General features: G+C 50.5%; 12 protein-coding genes across 12 annotated transcripts; 7 read left to right on the forward strand and 5 right to left on the reverse strand.

Annotated features, from left to right (window-relative positions):
- Positions 1-4081: 4081 nt before the first annotated feature.
- Positions 4082-5330, reverse strand: BDZ99DRAFT_273300 (uncharacterized protein). Its single transcript, XM_033713911.1, has one exon. It carries the CDS (start codon positions 5231-5233, stop codon positions 4466-4468), a length of 768 nt encoding a protein of 255 aa, XP_033579718.1. The 5' UTR covers positions 5234-5330; the 3' UTR covers positions 4082-4465.
- BDZ99DRAFT_273292 (uncharacterized protein) lies at positions 5280-5999 on the reverse strand. Its single transcript, XM_033713910.1, has 2 exons — positions 5811-5999; positions 5280-5755 (listed from the first exon to the last, which is right to left on the reverse strand). The coding sequence occupies exons 1-2, from the start codon at positions 5894-5896 to the stop codon at positions 5428-5430; spliced, it is 414 nt and encodes a 137-aa protein (XP_033579719.1). The 5' UTR covers positions 5897-5999; the 3' UTR covers positions 5280-5427.
- Positions 6000-6357: 358 nt separating this feature from the next.
- On the reverse strand, positions 6358-6706 carry BDZ99DRAFT_518569 (manganese and iron superoxide dismutase; the record flags this gene model as incomplete). The annotated part of the gene is made up of 2 exons (XM_033725308.1): positions 6358-6513; positions 6566-6706. The coding sequence occupies 2 exons, from the start codon at positions 6704-6706 to the stop codon at positions 6358-6360; spliced, it is 297 nt and encodes a 98-aa protein (XP_033579720.1).
- A 610-nt stretch (positions 6707-7316) lies between these two features.
- BDZ99DRAFT_518570 (uncharacterized protein) lies at positions 7317-8334 on the forward strand (the record flags this gene model as incomplete). The annotated part of the gene is made up of 3 exons (XM_033725309.1): positions 7317-7406; positions 7494-8014; positions 8259-8334. 3 exons carry the CDS (start codon positions 7317-7319, stop codon positions 8332-8334), a joined length of 687 nt encoding a protein of 228 aa, XP_033579721.1.
- A 1938-nt stretch (positions 8335-10272) lies between these two features.
- Positions 10273-10934, forward strand: BDZ99DRAFT_384061 (uncharacterized protein; the record flags this gene model as incomplete). Its single annotated transcript, XM_033715361.1, has 2 exons — positions 10273-10402; positions 10465-10934. The coding sequence occupies 2 exons, from the start codon at positions 10273-10275 to the stop codon at positions 10932-10934; spliced, it is 600 nt and encodes a 199-aa protein (XP_033579722.1).
- Positions 10935-12251: 1317 nt separating this feature from the next.
- On the forward strand, positions 12252-12626 carry BDZ99DRAFT_518572 (uncharacterized protein; the record flags this gene model as incomplete). The annotated part of the gene is made up of 1 exon (XM_033725310.1): positions 12252-12626. The coding sequence occupies one exon, from the start codon at positions 12252-12254 to the stop codon at positions 12624-12626; it is 375 nt and encodes a 124-aa protein (XP_033579723.1).
- Positions 12627-12785: 159 nt separating this feature from the next.
- Positions 12786-13568, forward strand: BDZ99DRAFT_518573 (uncharacterized protein; the record flags this gene model as incomplete). The annotated part of the gene is made up of 2 exons (XM_033725311.1): positions 12786-13147; positions 13202-13568. 2 exons carry the CDS (start codon positions 12786-12788, stop codon positions 13566-13568), a joined length of 729 nt encoding a protein of 242 aa, XP_033579724.1.
- Positions 13569-14088: 520 nt separating this feature from the next.
- BDZ99DRAFT_497096 (uncharacterized protein) lies at positions 14089-15591 on the reverse strand (the record flags this gene model as incomplete). Its single annotated transcript, XM_033723486.1, has 3 exons — positions 14089-14527; positions 14569-15407; positions 15449-15591. The coding sequence occupies 3 exons, from the start codon at positions 15589-15591 to the stop codon at positions 14208-14210; spliced, it is 1302 nt and encodes a 433-aa protein (XP_033579725.1). The 3' UTR covers positions 14089-14207.
- A 1393-nt stretch (positions 15592-16984) lies between these two features.
- BDZ99DRAFT_518575 (uncharacterized protein) lies at positions 16985-17368 on the forward strand (the record flags this gene model as incomplete). The annotated part of the gene is made up of 1 exon (XM_033725312.1): positions 16985-17368. The coding sequence occupies one exon, from the start codon at positions 16985-16987 to the stop codon at positions 17366-17368; it is 384 nt and encodes a 127-aa protein (XP_033579726.1).
- Positions 17369-19989: 2621 nt separating this feature from the next.
- On the forward strand, positions 19990-21056 carry BDZ99DRAFT_273350 (uncharacterized protein). The gene is made up of 3 exons (XM_033713912.1): positions 19990-20635; positions 20700-20956; positions 21018-21056. Exons 1-2 carry the CDS (start codon positions 20107-20109, stop codon positions 20705-20707), a joined length of 537 nt encoding a protein of 178 aa, XP_033579727.1. The 5' UTR covers positions 19990-20106; the 3' UTR covers positions 20708-20956; positions 21018-21056.
- Positions 21057-21176: 120 nt separating this feature from the next.
- Positions 21177-24255, reverse strand: BDZ99DRAFT_559138 (uncharacterized protein; the record flags this gene model as incomplete). Its single annotated transcript, XM_033727248.1, has 8 exons — positions 21177-21707; positions 21757-21825; positions 21873-22151; positions 22203-22277; positions 22325-22618; positions 22682-22709; positions 22751-22761; positions 23043-24255. 8 exons carry the CDS (start codon positions 24253-24255, stop codon positions 21382-21384), a joined length of 2295 nt encoding a protein of 764 aa, XP_033579728.1. The 3' UTR covers positions 21177-21381.
- A 722-nt stretch (positions 24256-24977) lies between these two features.
- Positions 24978-25569, forward strand: BDZ99DRAFT_474876 (uncharacterized protein; the record flags this gene model as incomplete). Its single annotated transcript, XM_033721937.1, has 3 exons — positions 24978-25063; positions 25110-25362; positions 25408-25569. The coding sequence occupies 3 exons, from the start codon at positions 24978-24980 to the stop codon at positions 25567-25569; spliced, it is 501 nt and encodes a 166-aa protein (XP_033579729.1).
- Between the last annotated feature and the right edge of the window lie 335 nt (positions 25570-25904).

Consider the following 25904-nt stretch of genomic DNA (forward strand, 5'->3'; position numbering starts at 1 on the left):
TTCCAGTTAAGCGCCTTAACTCTCCTTGCTTATATTTCCGGATAACGCTTCTTAAAGGCCCGAGCCCAGTTCTTACTTAGTGGCTTGCGTGGTTAGTTAATCTCGGGTCGCTGGCGGGTAACGCAGAAGGCTAGAGACGGTATAAACTTAATTCGCACGGGCTGCCTAAGATCGGACATCTGTAGGAAAAACTTAACCAGCGCATCCTCCTCCTAAGGATAGAGATACTATTAACTCTAGGCTTTCTCCTCCTTTAAGCAGCGGCCATAAGCACAGGAATAAAGGGTAGAGCGAGGGACGTTGCTATAATCTGCTAAAGCACGGTAAGAAACAGGTACGCCAGATAGAAGGCCTTATAACAGCACTCGGCTTGCTTTGTCCATTATAACAATAACCTGAAGAAGCGGAGAGCGCATTAAGGCGTCTTTGCTAGGAATGAGGCCACGTTGCAGTAGCGAGGCTGAGCATCTGGTAGACGCTTCTAGAAAGCCGCCAGCATGCGCCACAGCTATTCTTAGCTGGGAGCCTGCTCCGGCATAGCGTCGAATTCGTTACGATTAAAACACAGCAACATCTGAGCACGCTACTGCAGGCTGCCTGCATGCCGAGAGACGCTAGACCATCCCGACGCGCTGGAACGCTTTTCGCGATTTCCACTCTCGACCGGCGAAACTGCCGGATTGCATACATATGAGCCTAAAGTGGCCTTTTAAACTCAGAGATTCAATCTTCGCTAATCTTGCTTTCTATTAGACCCTCCGGAATCTGGAGAAACCGTGGTAGTTGCAAACAGACAGGGGGGTATCGACGAAGGGTCGATTGACAGCGTTGACGAAACGATCAACAGCAAGGTCAACACCGCTGCAGTCCCTGCTGGAGGCTAATGCACTTTGAGAGAAATAGCTGCAGAACATTAAATCATCAACTACAGGTCCGTATGATAGTGAGTCAGAGATAGCAAAGCTCCGAAGTACGAACCTGTCCCGTTACACCGTGCGTCCCGGCACGCAGGGACGGACGTTAGATGGTAAGAACTCACTTTGCTTCACTTCCAGTGTGGCAACGTGAATACATGTTAACCTGTGTGCAGGCAATAGCATGCCCTTAGGCGGCGCTTCTTCTTCAACTAACAACTCCACATTCAATCTAACACCCCAGCCTGCAGCGGAACCGCAAAGCGCGCTAAGTCATCACAATACTACGCCTGCCAAGTCACAAACTAACACAGCTTCAAACGCTATCACCAGGAAGAGAGGTTCAAGAGCCTGTCTAAATTGCAGAGAGAAAAAAGTGAGATGTGATGCTGAACCCGGTCAACGATGCACACACTGTAGACTGAACGAAAAGAACTGCACTCCTGCGCATCCCAAAAATGGGAGGTCAGTATCCTACTTTCTCATTGATGTCTTGTATCAACACGTCGTCTAACTAGTCCTGGGGATTTTAGGAGAATGCGCTAAGCTTGGCACGTCTTGGACCACTAGTGAGCATTCCAATTTGCCCCCCGCCCATTTCTTCACCAACGCTCCGATAGCAGTCCTCCGCGCTGCGCGCACTGTAGCAGCTCCTTTAGCCGGCGATTGTCAAGCGGAAGGTTAATATCCAACCTGGGCTAGAAGAGAGATGGGGAGAAGTGTTAGATTGGAACCGTATTCTAGGAAGCTGGTGGTGCTGGGTTTGTAGGTGTGAAGGGTGAGTTAAGGAGTTAGGGGATAAGGAGCGATAGAAGAGGCCACCGGCTCGTGCACGCCATAGGCTCGTGCACGTAACCGAGCGCCACCACCACCAACTTCAAAAATTCATATCTCCATCAATTTTACACCAATTCACTCAGAAAATGGCGCCAATTGAAGAGGCCATCGAGGAGGCCATCCTCACCGAAGGAAAGAACCTCACGGCAATTGCTAAGAAGCATGGTGTTGATAGAACAACACTCTCACGGCGCTACCACGGTGTTACTGGTTCCAAAGAGGATGGCTACGACGCTCAAATGCTTGTCAATCGCGCTTAGTCTAGGGCTTTCCTGGCTTATATAAGCTACCTCACGGCCAAAGGAATACCTCCTACGCATGATGTACTTCGAAATCTGGCCTACGAAATCACAAATATATGGCCAGGAACCAACTGGTCATACCGGTGGGTCAATCGCTACAAAGATCAATTGGATGTAGGCTATCTGAAGCCCATCGATGCTGCACGGAAGAAGACCGAATCAGAACAGTACTACGGGCTATATTTCAAGCTTCTTGGCGATAAAATCAAGCAATATGGTATTGAGAAACAGAATACCTATAATATGGATGAGAAGGGCTTTCTTATCGGCTGCTTGCTTGAACAGTATAGGATCTTCGCCAAGAATGAAATCATACTTGAAAACGTCATGCAGGATGGAAATAGAGAGTGGATTACAGTACTAGCAGCCATCTGCGCCGATGGAAGCAAGCTCTCTCCCACTCTTATATACCAAGCCGTTTCAGGCGATATACAAGACACTTGGCTACAGGATTTCAACCCCAAAGAACACAGCTGCTTCTTCAGATCTTCACCAAATGGATGGACCTCGCATGATATAGGCTACGCCTGGCTTGTTACTGTATTCCAAAGAGAAACAAAGGCCAAGGCAAGGCAAGGAAGAGATTGGCGGCTGCTTATACTCGATGGCCATGGATCTCATGTGACATCACGCTTCATGGACTTCTGCATTGAGAACAGGATCCTCCTGCTTGTATTTCCACCTCATTCGACGCATCAATTGCAGCCATTGGATGTCTCTGTCTTTGCTCCTCTTGCTAAACAGTATGACAACCAATTGGTGAAGTTCCAGCTTAAAAATGAGGGCTATACAAGATTTACAAAGAGGAACTTCTTTAAGGCGTTTTGGGCAGCATGGGAGCTTGCAATGACACCAGAGAATATAGCCTCAGGCTTTAAGAAGACTGGTATACACCCATTTGAACCGGAGGAGGTTTTGAAGCGGATCAGAAGAGGGCATAACAACGATGCTAAGGTGGAAGCTCCTACACCCGAATTTGGTGCAGAAACGTTCCACCAAGCCATGGAGAGGATTCCAAGAGAGGTACCAAGCCAAAACAACCGTGCATTTGTACGCCAGGTGCGTGAGATGGAGGCACGGCTTAAGCTTGTAGAAATACAAAATAAGAGCCTCCATGAGGGGTTCAAGGAGGAGAGGAAGAAGAGGCAGAGGCAACAGCCCCTTTTCAAGGCTCTGGCACGTGCAGAAGATGGATTTGGAGTTGTGTATAGCCCCAACAAGGTGCAGCAGGCACGTGACCTTCAAAAGAAAGAGGAGGAAGAGAAGCAACGTATTTTGAATACCAAGAAGGATGCAAAGCTTCAAAAAGCTATACAAAAAGAGGAAGAAGAGGCAGAGAGGCAGCGGAAGGCATCTCAACGTCGCCAAGAGAAGGTAATACGTGAAAAAATGGCACGTGATGCGAAGAAGGCAAAGGAACAAGCTGATGAGGCAGCTAGGGCTACAAAAGAGGCAGAGAGGCAGCTGCTAGGAGAGAGCCAATCACAAAAGCTATTCACAGCTACATCTACAGCTTCAAAAAAGCGAGATTTGGTTGTGATAGATGATGAGGAGGATGATGATGCACCGGAGCCTTCGGGCCGAGCTACACGTGTACGGAGGCGCCCCAAGGCACTTGACGACTATGAGGTTGTGATAGAGTGAAAGAGCGGGTTCAGTCACCTCCAAGCTCGTAGGCTTGTATAGAGAGTTGTGTTGTATTGATTTTTGGTGATGCGTGCACGAGCCTATCGCGTGCACGAGCCGGTGACCTCTTCTAATGATCTTGGCTAAAGTTGCTTCGGCATGATATTTCATGGTGCGAAAATTATATTTGGTGAAATAAAGCACATTTTTTCATCTTTGAAAAACTATGCTTGTAGTGACAGGTGTACCATCTTGAGGTGTGAGTGTGTGTTACGTTAGTTCGTAACTTAGAGATGTAGTTAATGTTTGTGTGCGAGAGGATTTGTTTCGCAAGGCTGGGGACCAAGGAACCTCGGCAACACGGGCCACAGTGCTGCAGGCGGAGCACTGTGACCCGTGCTGAAATTATCGCCTTAAAGGTATCAAACTGCTCGTTATGCTAGACTCCAGATCCCGAGCACTTCATATGTGACAAATTTCATAGCAGGGACGAGGGTCCTTAACACTGTGATAGGGGGCAAGTTCGAACGGAGGGTGGTCTCGGAGGGACGCAGAGAGCCCATGATTGTTTCATGTCGAATGGGATGTGCATCGGCAGGAGGAACATGAGGGAAGATAAAATTTGCAATCACCGGTATCCGGACATGTCGACGACGTGTACATGCGCGTATGCGGGCGGATAGAGCGGGTTATGTGGGCTCACCGGGCGTAACCAGCTCTTTTTCCCCGTGATGGTCCAGTCGCTCGTTGTCCTGAATAGTTAGTAGCATGCGGAGTCTTCCTATTTTATTCCCGTTGAGTATGTCGTTTGATTTTTCGTACTCTCGAGGGCGTGCATCTTGCAAATACTTTGTCGAGCTTATTTATATCGGTAGCGTCCTTCCCGAGCCGGATGTAGCATGCGACGCTATGGTGAATACTCATGGGCATATTCAGCACCCAGTCGGTCTCTGCATCTATACGGTCGACGTCCTTATCCGTCCGCTGGACTCCGTCCATCCGCTTGCGACATTCCCGTACAAATGGTGCCAGCTTAGCTGCTAGATCTGTGGCGCCGGTTCGGGCCTGCACTTCTTCTACGGTGCGCCAGGTAGATATGTTGATCTTCCGGTCTTTGAGATATTGGGACGAGGCGTGGTCAAAGTCCCACATATATGATCGGTGGGTGTATACATCAATTGCTGCACTTAATCGGACCGTCTGTATCGCATGATCGGAGTCACTAGTAGCTTTCGTCGCCATCCATAGTCGCAATTCGTTTTGTACAATGGAGTCAAAGTACATAGTGTTATACCGTAGCATCTGTAACTCGTGGTCGTCCCGTTTGTTAGTCCGGCGGTAGAATTCTTTCTGCTTCTTGTGCGCTTGTTCGCCGTATCCGGTGTCTGATTGACGAATCGCCCCTAGCCGCTGGATGCTCTCTGGGTAGTGTGTAATGGCAATCAGCACTATTATCAACGGCGCGAGTGCAAAGGTAGAGGTCCCACATGAAGGGGTGGAAGAAGCGGAGACGGTGGCGCTTGCCGGTAAGACCGCCAGTGAACGAGCGGTCATATCCGGGAGAGACTTACCCCACGACAGCCCTCATGCCCTTGGCGTCCTGCTTAAGAGTGTGCCGAAATGAACTCGCAGAGACTCCAATGTGAATATACAAGAGGTGCTTGGAAACGGGGTCCTTGCCACAGGTCACGAGCCAGGCCTTGGCATAGTGCTTGAAATGAGTGTCGATGTACTGGGTGGTGATCCCTTCACAGCAGCGGCAGTCGCATCCAGCAATATAGAGCGCGGTTATCTTGCGGGTCTAGGGCTGTGCCGGTCTGCAGTGACAGAGTTCGCGTTGCTTCCGCCATGATGTAGCAATTCTTCCGGTCGAAGAACGATAGCATACATCGACGTGCGTCTAGTCGAACCGCGCCAAGCTGAGCGAAAGCCGTAAGAGCTTTGTCATCTGAGGGAACAGGACTACTAGAGGTAGTACAAGCTGTCTTCGGGGCATCAGGTGCATCAGGCTTAGTGAATGGAAGCGACGGCGGTCGGCGGCGGTCAGCACCCGTGGGATCAGATGGTTGGTAGTATCTAAAAAGGCATCGTCAGCAACGGAGGGGTCGTGAGGAGCTTCGCAAGGGTCTACCTGTAGAATTCGCGCTCGCGAAAGCCGTCAGAGATCTTCTTCGCCATGCCTGGTCGCGAGGCTAGAGAGAGCCGCATCTCGTCCATGGCGTGCTGCGAGGACGAAAGTACACATAGCTCGAGGCTCTGCAGTGCCCTGGAGGAGATGGAAGCTGCCAGGATGCGCGGCTAGACTTGCAGGTAGTCGAGGGGTAGTGTGATGCAGGTTCGGTCGTTAAGTGGCCGCGTTATGGTGGTTTCAGCGTCGGAGAGGGCGATGACATCAAGGCCAGCAAAAGGCGACGAACGCGACGGCTAGGGAGCTGAACAAAGGGTCTGGAAGGCGTCCCGTCTGTTCTCTTCTGCATGCCAACAGCACCGAATTCCAGTTCCCGCGACAGACCGCCTGTTATTGTCGGTACCAATCATCGACGGTGGCTTGAATTCCCGGCCCAGATCTCCTACCCATATGCAGCTATCGTCTAGCAGGTGCCCACCACGGCAGGGTGCAGTCACCATGTGCCCATCTAGCAGATGTGGGTAACAAGCCGCAAGATCGACGATGGAATTTACGTTCTGGACTGGGAGACCTGGGCTGGGATATCTGAGGACTGGATCGCTTCCTGCTGGGACTTCACGGCAGCATTGAGGTTCGTGACATAGGTCTGGTGGTGCTTGCTGTGATGCAGCTCCATGATCTGGGCCGAGATGTGGGGTTCGAGGGCCTGCGGGGATCAGCAAACCGGGTACTGCCATTTTAGAGGCTGGTGTCTTTACATTGTATGCATACGGGAGCGCCGGGAGGCTGTAGGTAGTAGCAGACATGACGGCGACGGCTTGAGGAGCCTCTGGCGTTCCTGGTGAAATGAAGTTGCCGAGCAGCGAGAGGATGCCGACGGAGGAGTTGAAAGCTTTCATGATGATGGCGCGATGATGCTATTACCAATCTAGAGACTGCGGACCAGCAAGGTGCTCTCAAGCTGCGCGTTCTGTGGTTGGTTGCTGGCGGCCGTCTCGATGGGGCAAACTGCCTGGAAACTGCCTCAATTGCACTCGATCCAACGCTGGCGCTAAGCCCCCGATACCGAGGGTCAAAAAGGATGCAAGAGTGAAATATGGAACTTGAGACGGTGAATTGAGATGAAAGTATCGAGTTTTTTGATGGGATTGGACAGCGATTTGTCTCTACTCTGACGGAAGCACCAGCCTCAGAGGCGGAGGATTGAACGGCGTCTATTGATTTTAACGGTAGTGGGGTTGGACATGGAGCAATTCTAAAGCCAAGCGAGACGAGCAGACACAGCAGCGATTGCTTCTCGATGGTTGCATCTCTTGTTGACGGCTTGTCAGACGGGAAGCTTTGATGTTGAGCCTCTCACCTGGCTCACGTGACTACGACTACGACGACTGGGATTTAGGCCACTATCTCCGACGACTCATCTCGTCACTCCCACGGCTGAGCACGCAAGTCCCTCTTAAACAACATTGTAGGTGTTTCCTTTCTCAGTTCTGTACATATTCCCACATTATGTCTGCTCCGCTAGCCAACGTCGGCATACTGTCCATTGGGAGCATGGGCTTGGGCATAGCCAATTTGCTCCAGGCCCACAACTACCGCGTCTTCACAAACATTGCAAATCGCAGCTCTGCAACCTAAGCGCGCGTATCCTCGGCCTCTATTAGCCTGGTAAACATTGACACAGAGCTCGTCCCACAATGCGACTACATCCTTTCCATAGTCCCTCCTCGAGATGCTGTAGTAACCGCCAGCCGCATCATCAGCGCTCTCAATTCGTCGCCAGCTCCACGACCAACCTCTGGCCACCCCCTCTACTTCCTTGGCCTCAACGCGATTTCGCCTTCTACTGCTCGCGCTATCAATGCTACCTTTGAGTCCCAGACTCCGGCGTTGCGATTTGTAGACGGCGGCATCATCGGCGGCCCGCCCTCGCTTGCCTCAGACTCGACCTGGAAACGTCCTGGCATACCTATCTCTGGCCCCCACGCCCTCACTGCAGCCCCAGTCAACGGCAAGCATCTTGCAGATACGCTGAATACCGAATACGTATCCCCTACAATTGGCTCTGCGTCCGGCTTGAAGTGCTGCTTTGCGTCAATAAACAAGGGCATTGCCGCTCTCGCCCTACAGTCCTTTAGCACAGTATCCTCGCTAGAGGTCCTGCCACACATGCAGAAGTATCTCGAGGAATACAGTCCGGCGGTAGAGTTAGTTGTAGATTCTCTTAGCATTTATAGAGTAGAGCAATATAGTTCTGATAGAGTTGATAATTGCCTGGGCTAGCTATCCTAGCCTAGGAAGATAGGAAGTGTGCCGTCTTGTGTAAGAAAGATGTATACCTGCTAGGCTCGTACGAGACCTATAGAGGTAGCAAAAGGACTTTCCTGCCTCATTCGCCACGAGCGAAATTAGAGGAAGAGAAGAAAGCTTGTCACTTCGTACGACTCCCAGGCACCAGCACCACGACCAGCACCTCCGCCGCGACCGCGACCACGACCACCTTGTCCTCCACCAGGGCCTCCGGTAATTGCTGGAGCGCCACGGCCACGGCCACGGCCGCCTCGAGCAGGCAAGTTCTGATTGTATAGCTGCATCGCATTGCTCGCAGTTGCCTGAGCAGGGGGGGCGTTCGGGTATTGTGCGTGGAATTGGGCGTACGGGATCTGTTGGTTATTAGAGAGAAAGCGGACGCCACAACCAGCAGCCCCATCAGGGAAGATGCAATTGGAGTAGGCATTGTCCATGAATGAATAGAGAGACACGCAACCTAAGCTGGATAGCCGTACGAAGAAGAGAAGGAATAAGGAATACTACCTGCAAAGGTGGAGAATTCTCCTGTAGCGGCATACGCGTGGGCGCAGCGCTCACAAGCGTAGCGGTTGAGGAAACCATGAATGTGTACGAACACGGCCTTGGAGTATGACTGGCGGCTGGAAAGAAGCCTATCGGCCGTGAGAGCTCCAGTACGAACCACTAAGGGAGACTACGGGTGATCATATGGTGATGCATTGACGCCTGTGACTCAGGTTGCAAATTGATGTGAACTCTTTCTTATTTCGGGGGCCCGAAGGCCAAACTATATACTACGTAGGAAGTGACTGTATGCGTAGGCAGAAGCACTAATTAGAGTCAGCAGTAGGCACAGTAGGCAGGGTAGGCCACCGTACCCCAACCCCTCTCTGTAGAAGTTGTAACTGGCTAGGCATGTAGGCAGCTACTATGCCAGCAACTCCAAGTCAAGAGAGCTTCAAGGGCCTGTCTGAATTGCCGACGGAAAAAAGTGAGATATAATGCTAAACCCGGTCAACAATGCACACACTGTAGACTAGACAAAAAGAACTGCACTCTTCCGCACCCCAAAAATAGGAGGTCGGTATCCCACTTTCTTACTAATATCATGTATCAACACGTCGTCTAACTAGTCCTGGGGATTTTAGGAGAAGTCTTACACGCTAAGCCTAGGGCTAGTAGAGAGATGGGGAGAGTGTTAGATTGGAACCGTATTCTAGGAGGCTAGTGGTGCTGGGTTTGTAGGTGTGAAGGGTAAGCTAAGGAGTTAGGGGATAAGGAGCGGTAATAATTTAGGTTAAAGTTGCTTCGGCATGATATCTCATGGTGAGAAAGTTAAGTTTAGTGAAATAAAGCACATTCTTTCATCTTTAAAGAAAGCGTATTGCATTGTTAAATTATAAGGGGCTTTTAATTAGTTTGATATAGACGATAGTGGCTGTTAAATATGCTTGTAGTAACAGGTGTGAGTATGGTTACGTTAGCAGAGATGTAACTTAACTAGTTAGTGTTTGTATGCGAGGATTTATTGCCATCTTGTATAACATAGCGCATCCTTCCTAACTTGTAGCAAGCTTGCTGAAGATTTTTCTTAACCATTTTTCCAATAAGAAACCCTTTCTCATCCATATTTCTACCCCCACGTAAGCCATCCGTGAGGGCTTTCGCCACCACGTCGCGGTCTAGCTCTGCGTGGGAGCTGAGCCTTAAGCGAAGCTGTTAGTCTAGCGTTAGTTTATCCTGACCGCAAGGATTCTATCACGGCGGAGGCACGGCAGACGATAGCTAGGTTGCGAAGAAGCCTCACGCGTGAACTTTTGAAACCTTACGCGTGAAACTTATGAAGCCTGACGCGTAAAAAAAAGATTAACCCTTTGCAGGTTGTCTCCTGCAGCCCGTCTTGTGGGCCTAAGCTTATCGGGAGGAGGCTTTGTATAAGATGGTGCGGCCGTACGTCGAAGAGACACTTGCTTTCTATACTATCAGGCCAGCTCCTCGTGCATATAGCATCTATAGCCCTCTTAATCTCCTATATCCTAACCAAAATCTACCATCAACACCCGATATGTTTCCTAAAGCCATCATCTCCGCCTTTATGGCTATCTTACTGCTGGTGACTCAGTCTGCGAGCTCCCTATATCAGCTCCAACCTCGCTCCAAGGCTCTTGTTTTGGAGATGCCGAACAACACCTTGCCCGGCCCTACGGGTCTAGTTCTCAAGTACATCCTGCTTGGTTTAGGCACTCAAAACTATACATGCGCCACCCCAGGGTCTTCTGCCGCACCAGGCACTACAGGAGCAAAAGGTGAGAATTGAATCTAAGTTAAGTTACTTCATGGCAATAACGCTAATTTTTCACGTGGATAGCTACGCTCTACGATCTAGGCACTAAGCTAAGCACTGATCCTTTCGCCAAATGGAAGATTAATACTATCCCCACACTCGCCCTTAGCCTGTCCTCCTATTCGCCAGTACTTAGTTCCTGGCTCGCGGTATCAGGGTACAGCACTATCCTCGGCAAGCACTTCTTTACCAGCGCTATGGTTCCTACCTTCAGCCTCGACAACGTCCCCCCGCCACCTTTCCCACAAGTTAACGGGAAGAAGAACGGCACGATGACTGCGCCCATCTATTCCTGTCCAGGCACGACTAACGAAGGCGCCGTCCCCTGGCTTAAGTTAATCGACGCTGGCGGCTCTCAGAGTGGAGTCAACACGGTCTATAGGTTGGTAACTGCCGGTGGAAGCGCGCCTGCGACCTGCGAGAATATCCAGACAACAATATTCGAGGTCCCTTACGCGGCTGAGTACTGGATCTACGGTATCCTCACAGCATAAGAAAAGGTATAAATCCTTTTTACCCGCATACATGCCGTTGGAGTATGGGTAAAGGGCCCAGGATGGACTCCATGGAGTGGTAGGTGGTGAAGTCGGTGGGGGGCGGTGAAAGTGTGTTTGCGACGGCTATTGATTGCGCAGGTTACATATTCTAAGCTGAAGGACCAATTCTGAGCATGTTGTATAATCACGTAAGGACGCACGTCGCATCTGGCAGCCACTTCCTCTAACGTGATTCCGGCGTGTGCTAATTGTCTTCCCACAAGACCGTAGCACATTCTCATCTCAACTTCCAATCAAGCCCATTCACAATGCACTCCCGTATGCTGTACCCTAAGCTTAACCGCGATTGCTGCCAGTTCCACCGCTTTGCCACCATGGCAAGACTTCGAGTGGGCCCGACGGTCACCGGCTAGCTCCCCCCCTCTCAGTACCTCTTTCTCGTCGGTTGCCCAATTTGTCTCCACCTCTAAAACCACCTCACCACGCAGTCCTAACATTGCCGCCACTTCGGCAAGCCCACGTGTGGCGTACGCTAGCGCTATTACTAGCCCGCTGGCCCACCACGCAAACACGCAATGGAGCTGTAAAAATTGGTCGCTAGGGAGCGGCCGGCACCACTCCCTGCGGTATGCGGTCTAGTGAGCTAGGAGACTATCCAGCCAAGGAACATGGTGGTAGAGTAATTTCATTGCATTCTTCTCGCTTTATAATGCTCCGCGCCCTATAACTACAATCCATTGTCCGACATAAGTTACTTTAATAGATGGCAGAACTATTAATACGTGCAAGTCTCCACTTAAGAAGTGCAGCCAGAAAAGAGAGCCTGCTAAAACCCGTTCCTTGGTCTCTCCAACCTTTCTTTAACCGCTGGGAGGAACTCCTCATACGTTTTCAACAGCGGGAAGCCATATTCCTTAGCCATGACCTGCACATTTCCTTTGCGCCAGAAGTTCTCCGGGCAGCACACAACTAACTTTCCGCTATCTGCAAAGAGGCCAAGCTCCAGCAAGCTAATAGGGCTCACCGTGTTCTCGTCCAAGTACATTGCAATCACGGTCGCCTTTTTCATCGCTGCCAGTTCCACTTTACTTGCCCACAAAATATAGGGTCGGTGATGTCCGCAATAATGTTTGGGTCCCAGCTCTTACAGCGTGGGTTGAGGACTTTACAGCCGCTTAGCAGAGATGGTCGGTCAAGTTCTTCTGCCATTCAGCGGCTTTGCCCATCTCGATGCTGGATTCTGGCGCGCCGTTGCCGCCTTTGTAGCCGCTCCTTTGTTCTTTGCTTTGATAGAGACTGGGGGCTATATCGCGCATGATAAAGAGGAATAGATGGAGTAAGAAGCAGGCTCAGCGCCAGTCAAACCGCGCCAGCGAGGAGTTAAGGCGGACGTACCTTGAGGTCATCGGTCGCTATGAACCGGAGGATCTGATCTTCCTTGACGAGTCTATATTCAACGAGAAGACTGGCTGGCGCCGGCGACATTATCACTACCTCCGTCCGAACTTTCGCACCTTTGGCGACTTCCTAACGGCTGCAATTGAGCGCAGCCGGTGCGATCGCTTTGCTCGAAAGCAGTTCCGTCACGCGGCTGGAGGCGTGTACTGTGCGAAGGAGGACATAGATAGAATCCGCGCGGAGTTGGAGGCGTACGAAAGGGGCGAGACGGATAATTGGGTTGAGGCTTGAGTATCAGTGCGGGTGAAATTTCGAGTGAAGGTCTATTGTTCTGTTTCTATTGTTGCGCTAGTTTCTTCAGTCGTAGGTATATAACCTCACTTCTCTTTGACTCTCTTCTTCCTTTGGACTCCGTAACTCGCATCTTGTTACCGCCTCCACGCCACCACCATGGACCTCGACCCCTACACCTACTTCATGACCGTCGTCAACAAGATCCTCAACGAACCCGACCCCCCCCCCCCCCCCCCCCCCCCCCCTCCCGACTCTCCGCCGTGGCCTCCTTTCCTTCACTCTGGGGTTCATCCGGATCCTCCTCAAGTAGTAGCGGCTGGGTCGCTCCTTGAGGGGGAGATGATGGATGTTCAAGCCGATGATGAGGAGCCGGACATAGATTCTGGCCCTCGGAGGCTTCGTCCGGTGCCTCGCGAGCCCGTACGCCCTGCGGCTATAGTTGCTAGCAGGGATGTCTTTGACATTCCGGAGTCTGACGACGAGGATGAGGATGATGATAGGCCTGCGCCCCCTCCAGCGTATGTGATTTGTGGTGTTTATATATGTATAGAAGCTGGCTAACATATATCTAGAAAACGTCGCCCTGCCGGCCCGCCCCTTCTGCTTCCTTCTGCTACTAGCCTGCCAACCCCCCTCCAGCACGCCAACGACCTCGCTGCCGCCCTCGCCTCCTCCACCATCGCCACCCTCCTCCGAGAGCGCAGCCGCCGCGCCGAGCTCGCCCACGCGGAGCTCATCGACGGCCTATACGGCCAAGACCAGGCGGGCCTGCCCTGCGGTGCGTGCGTGGAGTGCACGCAGGACATGCCTGCTGGGGGCTGTCGTCGGTATCATGTAGATTTCTATACCAATGACAATCTGGGCGGTAAATGTAGTTCGTGTAGGGTTAGTAGTAGCCAATGCGGCGGGAGAGAGGGTATCGTGGAAGCGGGCCCCTAAGCCCAGGCGTCGTGCCGGACAGCGCGCTAGGCAGTAGTAGAGAGAGAATTCAGATTGTTCAATTGTCCACTTAAGAATTATAACTGTGACTTCTATATATCTTGACTGTGTATATATATTTAACACGCGTATGTGAATATACGCGTTTACACGTGTAATTTGGTTGTCTGTCTAAGTTATATACTTAGTTAGCAGAATATAAAGCTATTGCGAGCTGTCTCCTAGAAATTAGGGGGTTATATACGCGAGGCTTGAGTATCAGCGCAGAGCACGGTATATATTAGATCTAAGGCTTGAGTATCAGTGCAGAGGATGTCAAATATTTTGAGGCTTGAGTATCAGCGCAGAGGGAGGTCGCCTGCGCTGATACTCAAGCCTCAAAATATTCATGTCGACGTCCTCTGCGCTAATACTTAAGCCCCGGGTATTTAACACCCCTCGACTGCACTGATACTCAAGCCTTAGTGCATAGAGGAGATAGACTTTGTTTATTGTATTAAACCCGCTATATAAACACTAAAAAAAGCACTAGCTACCCACTACATATGCGTGTTATTGCCCTGCACCCTGTTCTGTAGCAGAACGAGATCAAACGCCGCCTTATTCTGTCGATATGGCTGCTTAAACTTGTGCAGTTCCTCAGCAAACTTGACGGCTACTCCATCCAAAATACCCAGTTTGCATAGCCGCGCGATGCGCCTCCGAGCTCCTGTTTATCATCTGACGGAGGAAAGTAATATCCCATGCCTGATCTATCACAACCTGAGCCGCATGCTGCCACCGTTGACGCACGCCAGCGTTCTGTATAGTGTTGATTTTCCAATGGAAGAAAGCGTCCAGTGTATCCGCATCCTCTTCCTCTGGATATACAGGACTTGAGCTCCTTGGCCGAGTAGATGCTGTAGTATCCGGGGCTTGCACCGGAGGCACGGGCGGAGGTGGAGGCGGAGGCGTCGGTGCTGGCGCATACGAGAATGGTTGATACCCAGCAGGAAGATACGGGTTTGGTTGGTAGTACGGCGGCAGAGGAGGAGGAGGGTAGACTGCTGCTGAGGCTGCTGGATATTCGAGATTTTATCTGCCATAGCCATCATCTGCTGCGTGCTAGAAAACTCCACCGTCTGCTTCATCATCGCCTTAATGTCGTCCATAGTACTCGTCGCCTGCTGCGCTCTTGCTGTCTTGGCCGTTCGACGATACATCGCGCCCACAGGCCCGTCCTTTTGGAGTTCCTTCAGCAGCTTCATTGGAGGCACTAAGACGGTAGCCTCACCGCGAGCTATAGCATTGGCCCATACCTCCTGTTGCTTGGTGAGGAGAACATAATGCTCGCCGCCGTCGAGAAAGCAGTAGCTGTTAAGATTGGTACACCCCTGGTCCGTACACTTCCAATGCCGCATTAGATCCAGGTGCTTGAGGCTGCCGTCCGTAATCCTATCCAGCGCAGCCTCGTGCTGTTGCAACAGCTTCCCGCTGCGACTCCTTGGTGTAGTCGCCGGCAAGGACTCAACTGCCGCCTGCTTCTTTGCTAAGGATGGCGATGGATCGCAGACCATCTTGTATTCGAACAGCAGCGCCATAGAAACCTTTGGAAAGGCGGCCTGCTTTGCGTCAAGCGCGTTCAGCAACACATTTAAAGAGGATACAGAGAAATCGTCCATATCATGCGTCTGTACACCACCTCGGCCGGTCGCCGTACGCAGTACAGCAGTACGATTTGTAACTGTATATTCCGGCTGACAGAGCCCATCAGCCTGCGCTTTTCCAACCAGCTCATCGAGCTCCGGCTCCACATCGTCACCCGAAAGGTCAAATCGCGACTTTAAACCCGACACCTTGCTGCCCACCTTCTTCTTGTTGACGTTACAGAGACGGCAGACACGTCATGCGAGGCGGAGCATCCTGAGACCATGAGGGCGACACTAATGCACATGCGAGTAAATGGCCAGGTCGTCATGGAGAGATCCAGTCTGAGAAGTGGAACAAAGGGAAAAGGAGAAGCGTCTTGCTCATGACAATTCATTGCGGGCAGCCCAGAAGTGCGTTGTCCAGCGGCAGCGTGTGCGAAAACTGAGATGACTAGCCTATACGAGAGGGGAATGGCTGCGAGGACAGAGTAACGAAGGGGAAATCGGGTGCCTTGGCCGGCCGGTCCAACGACGGAGAGGGCGGGCTAGGTTTTCGACAAATGCCTCATGAAGGGTGATGAGCTGGGGGCGGGCGGCGAAGACGGGCTGTGCAAATGGGATGGGCCGATAAGAGTAGAGAGAATAGGATGAGGGGAGGGAGGGAAAATGACGGCGAAGGGGGGGCCTTTTATGGTAGCCGTCGAGGTCGATTACCGGGTCGGGCGTAGCGCAAAAACCGTAAGCGAGGGCGCGGATTGCCTGAACGGGGTGCATCCATTTCCTAATGCAGGCTTGCCGTCTCATTCTTTACTATTAAGGGAGACTATCTTAATAACTAAGTGTCACGATAATGCTACAAGCAGAGGTACAAGGCTCAGATAGGAGCATCAATTAGGTGCTATGTACAGTATTACGTGGAGGTTCAAGACATTGTGTAAAGAACAGGAAATTAGGAGCGCCGGCGAAGAAGATATACCGGCGGGACGTGCGTATGGCGCGAGCTCACGAGCTCCGTGCGAGATCAGGTGACGAAGCCACGTAATAGGCGAATTGTGGTGGGTAAGGTGTTGCGGGTAGTTACCGTAACACTAAGTACCTTTTTAAGATTGCTTATAGAATCTTATTATACTTGTTATTAGTAGATATAGTAATTATAGGTCCCCTAAGGGGGTAACCCTTATACTACTCTCTAAGGAAGATCTTCTATATAGCTAACTCTTGTAGTATTATCCCCTTAAAGTCAACCTTATTAATATTAATAAGTAGATTCTTTATCCTAGTTTTCTAAAGACTATTAGAAATCTTTCCTAAGTAATTTAGGTCTAACTAATCCCTATTAAGCTTGTACATGTAGAGGTGTAGGTTAAAAGAAAAATTGTTAATAGATATATTACTATAGTTAAATTCTAGCTTGCGGCAGCCAATTACTTCCTTAAGCTAATGCGCGCGGTGGCCCTTTCTAGTACCTAAGGGACCCAGAAGCAAAAGTCTAAGAAGGCAGGGGGCGTTGTCTCTAAGGACCGAGCAAGCAAGGGCGATGCACATAATTATTACGAACAACTCACCACTTTCGCCCTGGCCCGCCGGAGTGCTGAAGTATCAATGAAGCAAAATGGTATCGACGGACTTGCAGAGGTCGTCGTAATGTCTTGGTTAAGAGATCAGGAATAATTGACGGAAGAGCGTATAAAGCCTTACGTGTTCGACATTGTTGGGAAACCCGCCGGCCGTCCCTCTTTCGATTATCTGGTCACGGTTTTGGCCAACCAGATAGTCCACAGTCTGCACATGAGTAACCCTCAGAGCGATGCTGCAAATCGTGGCGCTGACTATCCACACAACCACATGGGCGAAGAGGATGAGGACGAGGATGCAGACGAAGACACAACGGAATATAAGCCTCGTGCTATGGCTCAAGATCCGAGGTTCAACAAAGGCGATATGCGCTTCCGCAAACGAAAGCGTGTACCGTGGTTGGAGTCGGACGACCTGCGGTTACTCGCGTACAGGAACGATATGGCCATGGACTGGAAGAGTATATTCAAACTCTTCCCAGATCGGACCCCAGGCGCAGTACAGATGCGTTCGCACATGCTGCAAAGGAAATCCCCCGTTTCGAGAGTGAAGAGAGATAAGTCCGGCTCTCCCATTACTCCCGCCCCCCCTCCTTAAACCAATGCCCAAGGTCTACCTGTACAAGGGGTAGAAGGGGCCCCACCACGAGCGCCCCAAGTCAAAGCCTTTAATACTCCCGAACTCCTACACTGGGAGGACCTGAAAGTCAGGAGAGTGAGTCGCTCAAAGCATCGATTGCCCGTATCTTCAGGAACGCTCTGCCTCTTGGACAGCGTTTATCTCACGAGACCACTCCGAGGACCTGTAACGTACGCTTCGTTGAGGAAATTTCGAGGTGAAAAGTCAAGACCGGCCCTCCCATTACCCTGAACCCGCAAAGGAATTCCAGTGCCCTATACTACTTCCGGCCAGCCGTCTGGCAAGGACAACCAGGTAACGGCAAGCGGGCACTTCTCACTACGCGTTCCCTACCACGAGCGCGCCCAAGTCAAAGCCTTTAACACCACCGAACTCCAACACTAGAAGGACCTGAAAGTCAGGAGAGTGAGTCGCTCAACGTATCGATTGCCTGTACCTTCAGGAACGCTCTGCCTCTTGAACAGCGTTAGTCTTACAAGACCACTCCGGAGACCTGTAACGTACGCTTCGCTGAGGAGATTTCGAGGTGGAAAGAGTTACGACTGGCTCTCCTATGCCTCAGCAGGAGGCCGCCGGCCATCCCTCTTCGTAAATTCTTTCCAAGGCCGAGCTTTCCCAGTTGACGGCTCTGATACAACTTCAGACCAAGGTTCCAGTCTTCGCATCCATTACATCTATTGCTCCCGTCGTGTATACCACACCACCCTTCCATACCTTGATCTCCTTTGGACGATGCTGTGCCCGTACATTTTCATACTGGAGAGTACGATACAAACATCGAATGTATAGTGGGATATCTCGTGCTCGGCAAAGTCTGCCTGCGTCACCGCTGGGTATACAACCCTGTCGCCCGTCATCTTCTTTGTAGGGCCGGGAGATCAGCCCGAGATCTTCGAGCTAGCCTTCGAGCTGACTCTGGAGCTGGCGGTTGTTTAAGACTGAGTGCCAGAAACGGGATCCACAGTGGGCACCAGAACGGGACCCTTCAAAACTTGGGCACAGCCGCACCTCATATCCGATACCTGCAGAATCCCGGCTCGGCTCTGGCACTGGGAGTAACTCTCAAAGCGCCCAATTACTACAGCTGGGCGTGTTAGTTTTTCAGATGGAGGGATCTTGATTATCGTTGGGGTGCTCATTCTCATTCTCGTCTTTGGTGCAAGCCGATGAGGCTGAGCTAAATCGGCTGCGGGCTTGTGAAGCTTGGGCGCCAAGCAGACTTGCGAGCTCAGCTCTCGCAAGTCCCTCCGCGCTTGCTTTGATTGCAACTCCTCATTTCATTGCAGGTGGGACGCACATGTCGTCGGTTGACTCGATGGGGATGGTCGCGAACGTAGAGTTGCGCGAGCGATTGGATCCGGTCTGGCTGGCTCCTGGTTCTGGGCATGATCACAGCAACAGGTGGTCGCACTACTACTGCTCGACCACGAAGAAGCTGAGGTCAACTCGCGACGCCGTAGTTCAAATCCCCACAACGGTCCGCACAGTCCAGCAGCCCCGACGATCTTATCTAGCCTCTTTCAATGCCGCCTGGAGCAGCACGACAATATTATTACGGCCTCCTCGCGATGCCGCCTGGAGCGCGTTGCTGTACCTCCTCCTGTATCGGAACACTAGAAGTTAATGGGCATGGTAGTCGATGGAAGATAGATGTTGAGCAGATTGTCTCCGTTAATGTCACGCAATAGGTCGACCCATAGGGCAGTAGGCTGAGGATTAAGGGAGACGAGTTGTAATGATAATAGATTAGAATTTCCCTTGTTCGAACCGCCACCCCCCGACGCAATCGGGCGTGCGATCCTCGGAACGCAAAGTCAAGTGCGACCATGATAATGTCTTATGCAGCGAATGCGCATGTAACCGCGACGTTAAAGGAACGATGAGAGAAAACGGAAGAGCTGCTGCTGCCCAATCTCCAGCCAATTCAAGTACCTGAGCGGGTGCCTGCAGGACCCGTTGATACGCCCTTGAATTAGAGCTTATTTAATTCGCTGGCCAAATCTATACGCACGTGTGAGAAAAGAGTTTGCCTAAATGGGTCACTAACACATGCCTCTCACTTTTCCTTTGAATGTTCCATACGTCTTAGCTTGAGTGAACGGAAGCTCAAAGTCTCCAGCCACAACGGCCGTTCCAGTAATCAACCCTCCACCTTCGGCCCAATAGAGAGCCATCGTCGAAAGGTTTAGTTGGCCTTCAGGGGCAACGATTTGGACAAAGGCGAGCCCATTGTGCTCAAGTAAGCGATCGGAGATGGTTGGAGTGAAGATGGTTGGAGTGTAGGTGGTTGGAGTGGAGATGGTTGGAGTTGGAGTGGATTTTTCGAGGAAGAATTGAATAGTACTCATTTGAAAGCTTATGGCGCCCTCGTCATATTCTCGTGGTATCACATCCCGCTTAAAGATTTCATAATGAACGTTGTTCATGATAGTCTTGCAGATAGATAGACTCATTCTGTTCATTTGACTTCGGATAATAGAATGGAGAACGCTAAAGAATGGAATGGACTTTATATAGGATCGGGCAAATGTTATTACAGCAGGGCACTGTTCATCCACATCCTAATCAGCTCACCTAAATCGTTCAAAGACCGTCAAACGCCATGGAAGGCATGTGGACCACTGTGCTGCGCGCGAACCGTCGGATGACTTGTCGGAATCGGGGTCATCAAATGGCATGAAATAGGAGAGGGCGGCATGAGTATACCTACGGAGAATAAGGTGTCAGCGGCCTATTGCATTACAAAGCGGTTAGAATATGACTTGCATGGCTGCTTGCCTCCAATGTGCTCGAAGCATCGGCGGACAGAGCAACGATCCTACCAGGACCAAAAGAGAGTCAACTTGCAGGGTGGTAGCACGGCCATCGTGATGAGGCTTGTAAGGGCGCCAAGACTATTGCGCCACGAGGATTCGGGCCTCTGTGGCTGCCCGCATCGTGCCTCCGCACTAGCCGGCACAACCGCGGAACGTCGGGCGAATGCCTCTGCCTTGTGCAACAGCTTGCCCAAATACACCACAAAGCCCACCGACCCCCGCTACATACCGCATGATAATAAACTTTCTTTGCATAGGTTTCACGTGTCCAAGGAAGGGCACGAGACGTTCGATGAGCCTCTGCGCACGTCACATGGTAGACTTGGCTTAACCCCACCAATTCAAACAACTCGCCGAAACGACCAGCCAGCTGGCAACGACACATCTTGCATTCGGCCCCGTCAAAAAAGCATGTTTGGCTTGAATACCCCCTACACGAAGAACAAAGCTAACAAATTCCTTTGTTGTCGCAGTGACCTAAGCGTTCCCAGAGAATCACACCCTTTTACGACCTTCAAACTCAAATTCCTCCGATGCCGAAACATCTAGAGATATTGGTGCTCAGCAAAGAGGCTCAAGACATGATAATAAACCTGGATTTATGGCTTGCAGAAAATGAACAATACAAGCCGGCCGATTCGATGAAATACTTTAACGAGTGTGTTAGTGAAGGGGTGGAACATAAAATTATCCCTTTAGGTGATGAGGTAGCCAAGGGAATTGCAATAGTGCGGGATAATCCCATTAGTGAACTGTCGAGATCCTAAAATCTGGTGCTAATAATCCAGCAGGCACAAAAGCGCACCGGCCTAGCAACACCAAGGAATCCTATCGAAGGAGCATGGGTAGCTGGCGAGCATGAGCAGTTGCTCGTTTGTACTAGGGTTCTGGACGGATCTCCATCCCCTTATGTTTCGGACGGGAACACGTCTATATCTTTCCCTCGCGGAACGGTAGTCTACCGTGCACCCAACAAGTATGCGTTTGTTAGCGGCGGCGTTGTCTTTGTACACACACACTGGCCCGCTAAGTAGGTTGGAAATTGCAAGATTAAAGCGGTCCTCTGGTAGGACTTTGTGAAGACCGAGTCGTTCAACCACGTGGGCTAAAGGCGTTGTCTACTGACGGGAACCCGTGTGAATCAGACTAGTCCATTTATAGACAGCCGCGTGAATCAGAGTAGTCCATGGGTAGAGAGCCGCGTGAATCAGAGTAGTCCATTGGTTGACAACCGTGTGAATCAACGTAGTCCATTGGTAGACAACCGCGTGAGTCAGAGTAGTCCATTGGTTGACAGCCGTGTGAATCAAAGAGGTCCATTGGTTGACAACCGTGTGAATCAAAGAGGTCCATTGGTAGACAACCGTGTGAATTAAAGAGGTCCATTGGTAGACAACCATGTGAATCAAAGAGGTCCATTGGTAGATTGTCTTGTCTGACAGGTAATGTTTGTTGCGGTGGACCGAAACTCGCCAGCTGTCCTGGACTAGTACTTAGCAATTGTGCAATTCAATGAAGTGTGGGAAGTACCTTGTTCATGTGCGGTTTGGGTATAGGGCACATCAGCGGAAATCTGACCCCCAGTCTGCTGAAATGCAACTTCTTCCGTGTTAGTATCCTTTTTAACAGCGCCGTTGTCAACTCACAAGGTATAGTGTCTCCTACTGCTTGGCCCGTTAGGCATATTTGACCACCAACATCCGCTTGGGCGCACTGCCGCATACCATCCGCTCCATATGCGGAGCTCGATTGAGGGCCATGTACATCCGCATTTAGCCCATCTTGTCCTATAATTGCGCTTCCTAGGTCGTTGGGAAGCATTTGCAGTGTTTGTTGCGTTGAATTGGAATTCGCCGGCTGCTGTCTCCGCAAGGATTGGTTGTGGAGTGTGATCTGCCCTGCTAGCCTCGGATTCTCCTTGTGCCCTATGCAGGTATTTAGTCGTCGTTCAGTTCAACCAGATAGAGAGAAATCACCTTTTTGACATGATTCAATTTCAAATTGGGGCATTGCATTGGGGACGTGGGCCTTACCCTGCTGGGGTACATCTCCTGGATGTAAGTATCAGTTTTTACATGGCGTTATCAGCAGCACTCACCATGCGACATGTCCCCTATTTCCCGATTCAGTGGAGTGGCGTAGGGCTGAGATCTTGAAGGCTGATCGTCTTCATTCCTCGTGTTGCCATTGCGGTGCATAATAGGGCTCCCGCCGGCGGGAGCTGCTGATTCAGTAACACCGGAGCAATTCCCGCGCGGTGGTGAATTAGGAGGAGCTATTCCGTTCTGCTGCTGATTTGGTGTGGGTGCGTCAACGTCGCTGTCTTCAGCGTGTGGTCCCTCATGTTCTCTCGACGCCGTCTCTTCAATTTCCTGTACAGGAATTTGAATAGCTAAGAAAAATTATCCCTAGTTTAGTTTCTGTACTGCCCTTGTCCGGGAAGAGGAAAGCTTACATTTTGGTGTGATCTTGCACAGAAAACTCTGGAAAAAATGGGCGTTACTTGAAATAGTGCTAAACTTACAGTCCAAGGCCCTGCATATTTGTTTCAACCTAAGTTCGTTAACCAAATACTACTCTTCATTTAATGTTACCGGGTTACTAACGAAAAGGCATCGCCAACCACCAATTTCGCCATAGAAAGAATACAAAACGGCATCCGTGATTTAGGCAATATTTTTTTGTATGGTCTCAAACCACTTGTGAAAGCTTTGGAACTCTCTCGACTACTTGAAAAAGTCCCGTATTGAGATATTGTTACGCCGCCTAGCTATGTTAGCAATGCTTCTATTCCAAGAGCAAAGGAAATAATATACTTATGAGCAAAGCTTCCCAAATGTCGTTGTCCCAGCCTCCTGTTTCCATCAAATCCGTCGCGTTCCGGACTGCCCAACCAGCACCAAGGCGAAGGCGATAAAAATAATCAGATTTGTGTTTACCGAACCTTTTTGTCATGACGGAGTCAATTCTGTCCTTTGGAAAGTTGTAAAATTCCAACACGCGGCCGACCGTCGCAAGTATAAGATCCGTGCAACGACCGAATTGCGTATGCAGCTCTCCATTCTCTCCAACCCAACTCGTGGCATCAACGTAACCTTCCAAGCGTCTGAGTGTCAACTCTTTTTCGTCGTCCGGGGGACCGCCTGTTGAGGCTGTTGAGACTGTTGGGCGAGTGTCGCCATCATGACGAGTAACGAGGAAGGTTAATGAGGCTTCTCTGCAACCATTGACGAGGGTAGCTATCACGAGATTCGGTGCAAAAGAGTCAAACCCAAGGCGCTCCCATTTGGCTTGCCAATTGGCAATTTCTTTGATAAAAATGTCGAGTTCAGTCTCACGCCGAGTTTTACGTCCGCGTTGGTCTTCGTGATCTCGTTTGGGTTGCTTGGTGGGAGGGGTATATTGAAACCACGTTGCGTTTGACGGTGATTGGAGCTGAGGTTGGTGGGACGGAGAGTGAGGTTGGTAAGGCAAAGAGGTAGGCTGATGAGGTGGAGGAGGTTGGTAAGGCAGAGAGGTAGGCTGATGAGGCGGAGGAGGTTGGTGAGGTAAAGAGTTGGGCTGATGAGGTGGAGAGCGAAGCTGGTAAGGCAAAGAGGTAGGTTGATGATGTGGAGGAGGCAAAGAGATACATTGGTGAGGCAAAGAGGTAGGCTGATGAGGCGGAATGACCGATTGGCGTAGTTGATACGGAAAGCCAAAAAAATAGCGCAGAAGTGTAACAAGATGTTGCTCAAGGTAATCAGTATACTGAGCATCATCTCCTTTGAAATCAAACAACCTGTGTCCTATACCCATCATTAATGCGTTGATACGGTAGGTTGAGTAGCATGGGAACGTGTGTTGTTGTGCTGCCGCTATACGCGCTATGCCGGACTGGGAGTGCGACATGTCGCACTCCCAGTCCGGCATAGCGCCGATAAACCAAAACTTTGCGGAACGCCACTTCAATCTCCCCGCCCCATGATGAAGCCCTTCGGATGTGGTGCCGCCCGCAAGTTCATGTGAGCATCGGTCAGATTTACGCATCCCGGACTTGAAAGATCGTCTGCCGGCAATGCCATGAATCCCGGCACCTTCTCCCGCACCTTATCCTGCCCTTACTCTCGATAAGTGACCCGCAAGCGACGCGGGAGGGCGGTCGGTATGGTCGGATATGCTGCCGCTCATATGTTGGTAGGGATTGACGTGAAAGATTGTCAACCACTTCAACCTCTTGATGATTATTATATGCCGTGACGGGCATGTTGTCTACGAAGAGCCAGGACCTGGATGTGCGGCGCGGAGAGGACCGACATGAATATAGAGCTGGTTACGCCCAGGTTGGCTGAGGATGCACTTCATCTCTTCACCGCTTTTCGCTGAGCCTGCATGCGCGTTTGCCTTCTCGTTACCTGAGTTACATCTCCTCTTCACCGCTCTTCGCTGAGCCTGCGTGTGCACATTCCTGTTGCAGATTTTCTCCCGGCTATTACATCTACTGGGGTGCAAATTTCAAGCCTTGCGAAAGTACGAGCTGGAATTTATTCCACTTTGGGAGCATCTGTTTGTGTTGTTGATAGGCTTCTCCTATCCAACCCTGCTCGTTTTGGTTTGGCTATTTCAGTGCGATGAAGGCCTCACGGGAGATACAACGCGAGGTCTAATAGATATCGCGTTGCAGTGCCTGGTCTTGTTAGATGTAAGAAATCATTCCAACATCTATACACACATGCTCACCGGTTCTCAAGTACCTGCTTCTCTCTCAACCTATGCACATTCTTCGCGGTAAAGTTCTCGTCGCTGTGGTTTTAATTTTAACTGGTACGATGCTACCAATGATATTTTTCACGATACTGTAAGTGGACTACTGAAGAATTACATCTTAAGCTCATCTTTTATAGACACCGGCAGTATTCATTGTATGCAACCTACTCGATACTTCTATTCAACGGCATCTTCCCGATATTCCTTTTTGGGTGTATCTTCTCATCAACAAACACCTTGATTGAGGGCGTCGAGGATAACGAGCCAAGGAAATATCCGCGAATCTGGGCGATCGAATATTATGGCTTCTTGGGGCTTCGATTTGTCCTTGGATGGACTTTCGCCTTTGTAATGATCTATAAGACGAGAGGGAAAGTTCCGTTTTATTTGGTGAGTCTTGAACATACCTCTATATTAGCTTGCTGACCTATATAGTACTATCTCTGTGTAATGGCTTGTGGTCCACTCTTACTCCCAGTTCTTAAAGTCGCTGCTTTGATATTCCCCAGTTATTTCGACCCAATTATCCAATTAGACGATAGATCGACGACTACGCTCACACGACCAACCTTCCAAGGATCAGTGGAGCCAGTGTAGCTCGAGCGCGCGAGGGCTGAGGCTTATTTACGTATGGGGTAGTATCTTTGCAGTCCCCTGGAACATGTTAGTCGACGATGGAACAACCTTGGTGTCTCACTCTTTACCGCAGTTCTCGTCAAGCCGGTACTCTCTGTGTATTAGTTAGAAGGGAAACCAGAATATGATCAAGATATCTTTACATTGCAATAACATTGGCTGGACAGCGCTTGTGCGTCTCCTGATACTTGGTGCACCATGCTCGTACAGTATAGCGGAGGTGCGTGCATTTGTAGTGAACCACTCAGGTTGAAATTGATGTGAACTCTGATTTCTATAGACGTCTAGCTAGTTGT

Source organism: Mytilinidion resinicola (assembly GCF_010093595.1).
Source record: "Mytilinidion resinicola strain CBS 304.34 unplaced genomic scaffold BDZ99scaffold_6, whole genome shotgun sequence".
Classification (NCBI taxonomy): Eukaryota; Fungi; Ascomycota; class Dothideomycetes; order Mytilinidiales; family Mytilinidiaceae; genus Mytilinidion; species Mytilinidion resinicola.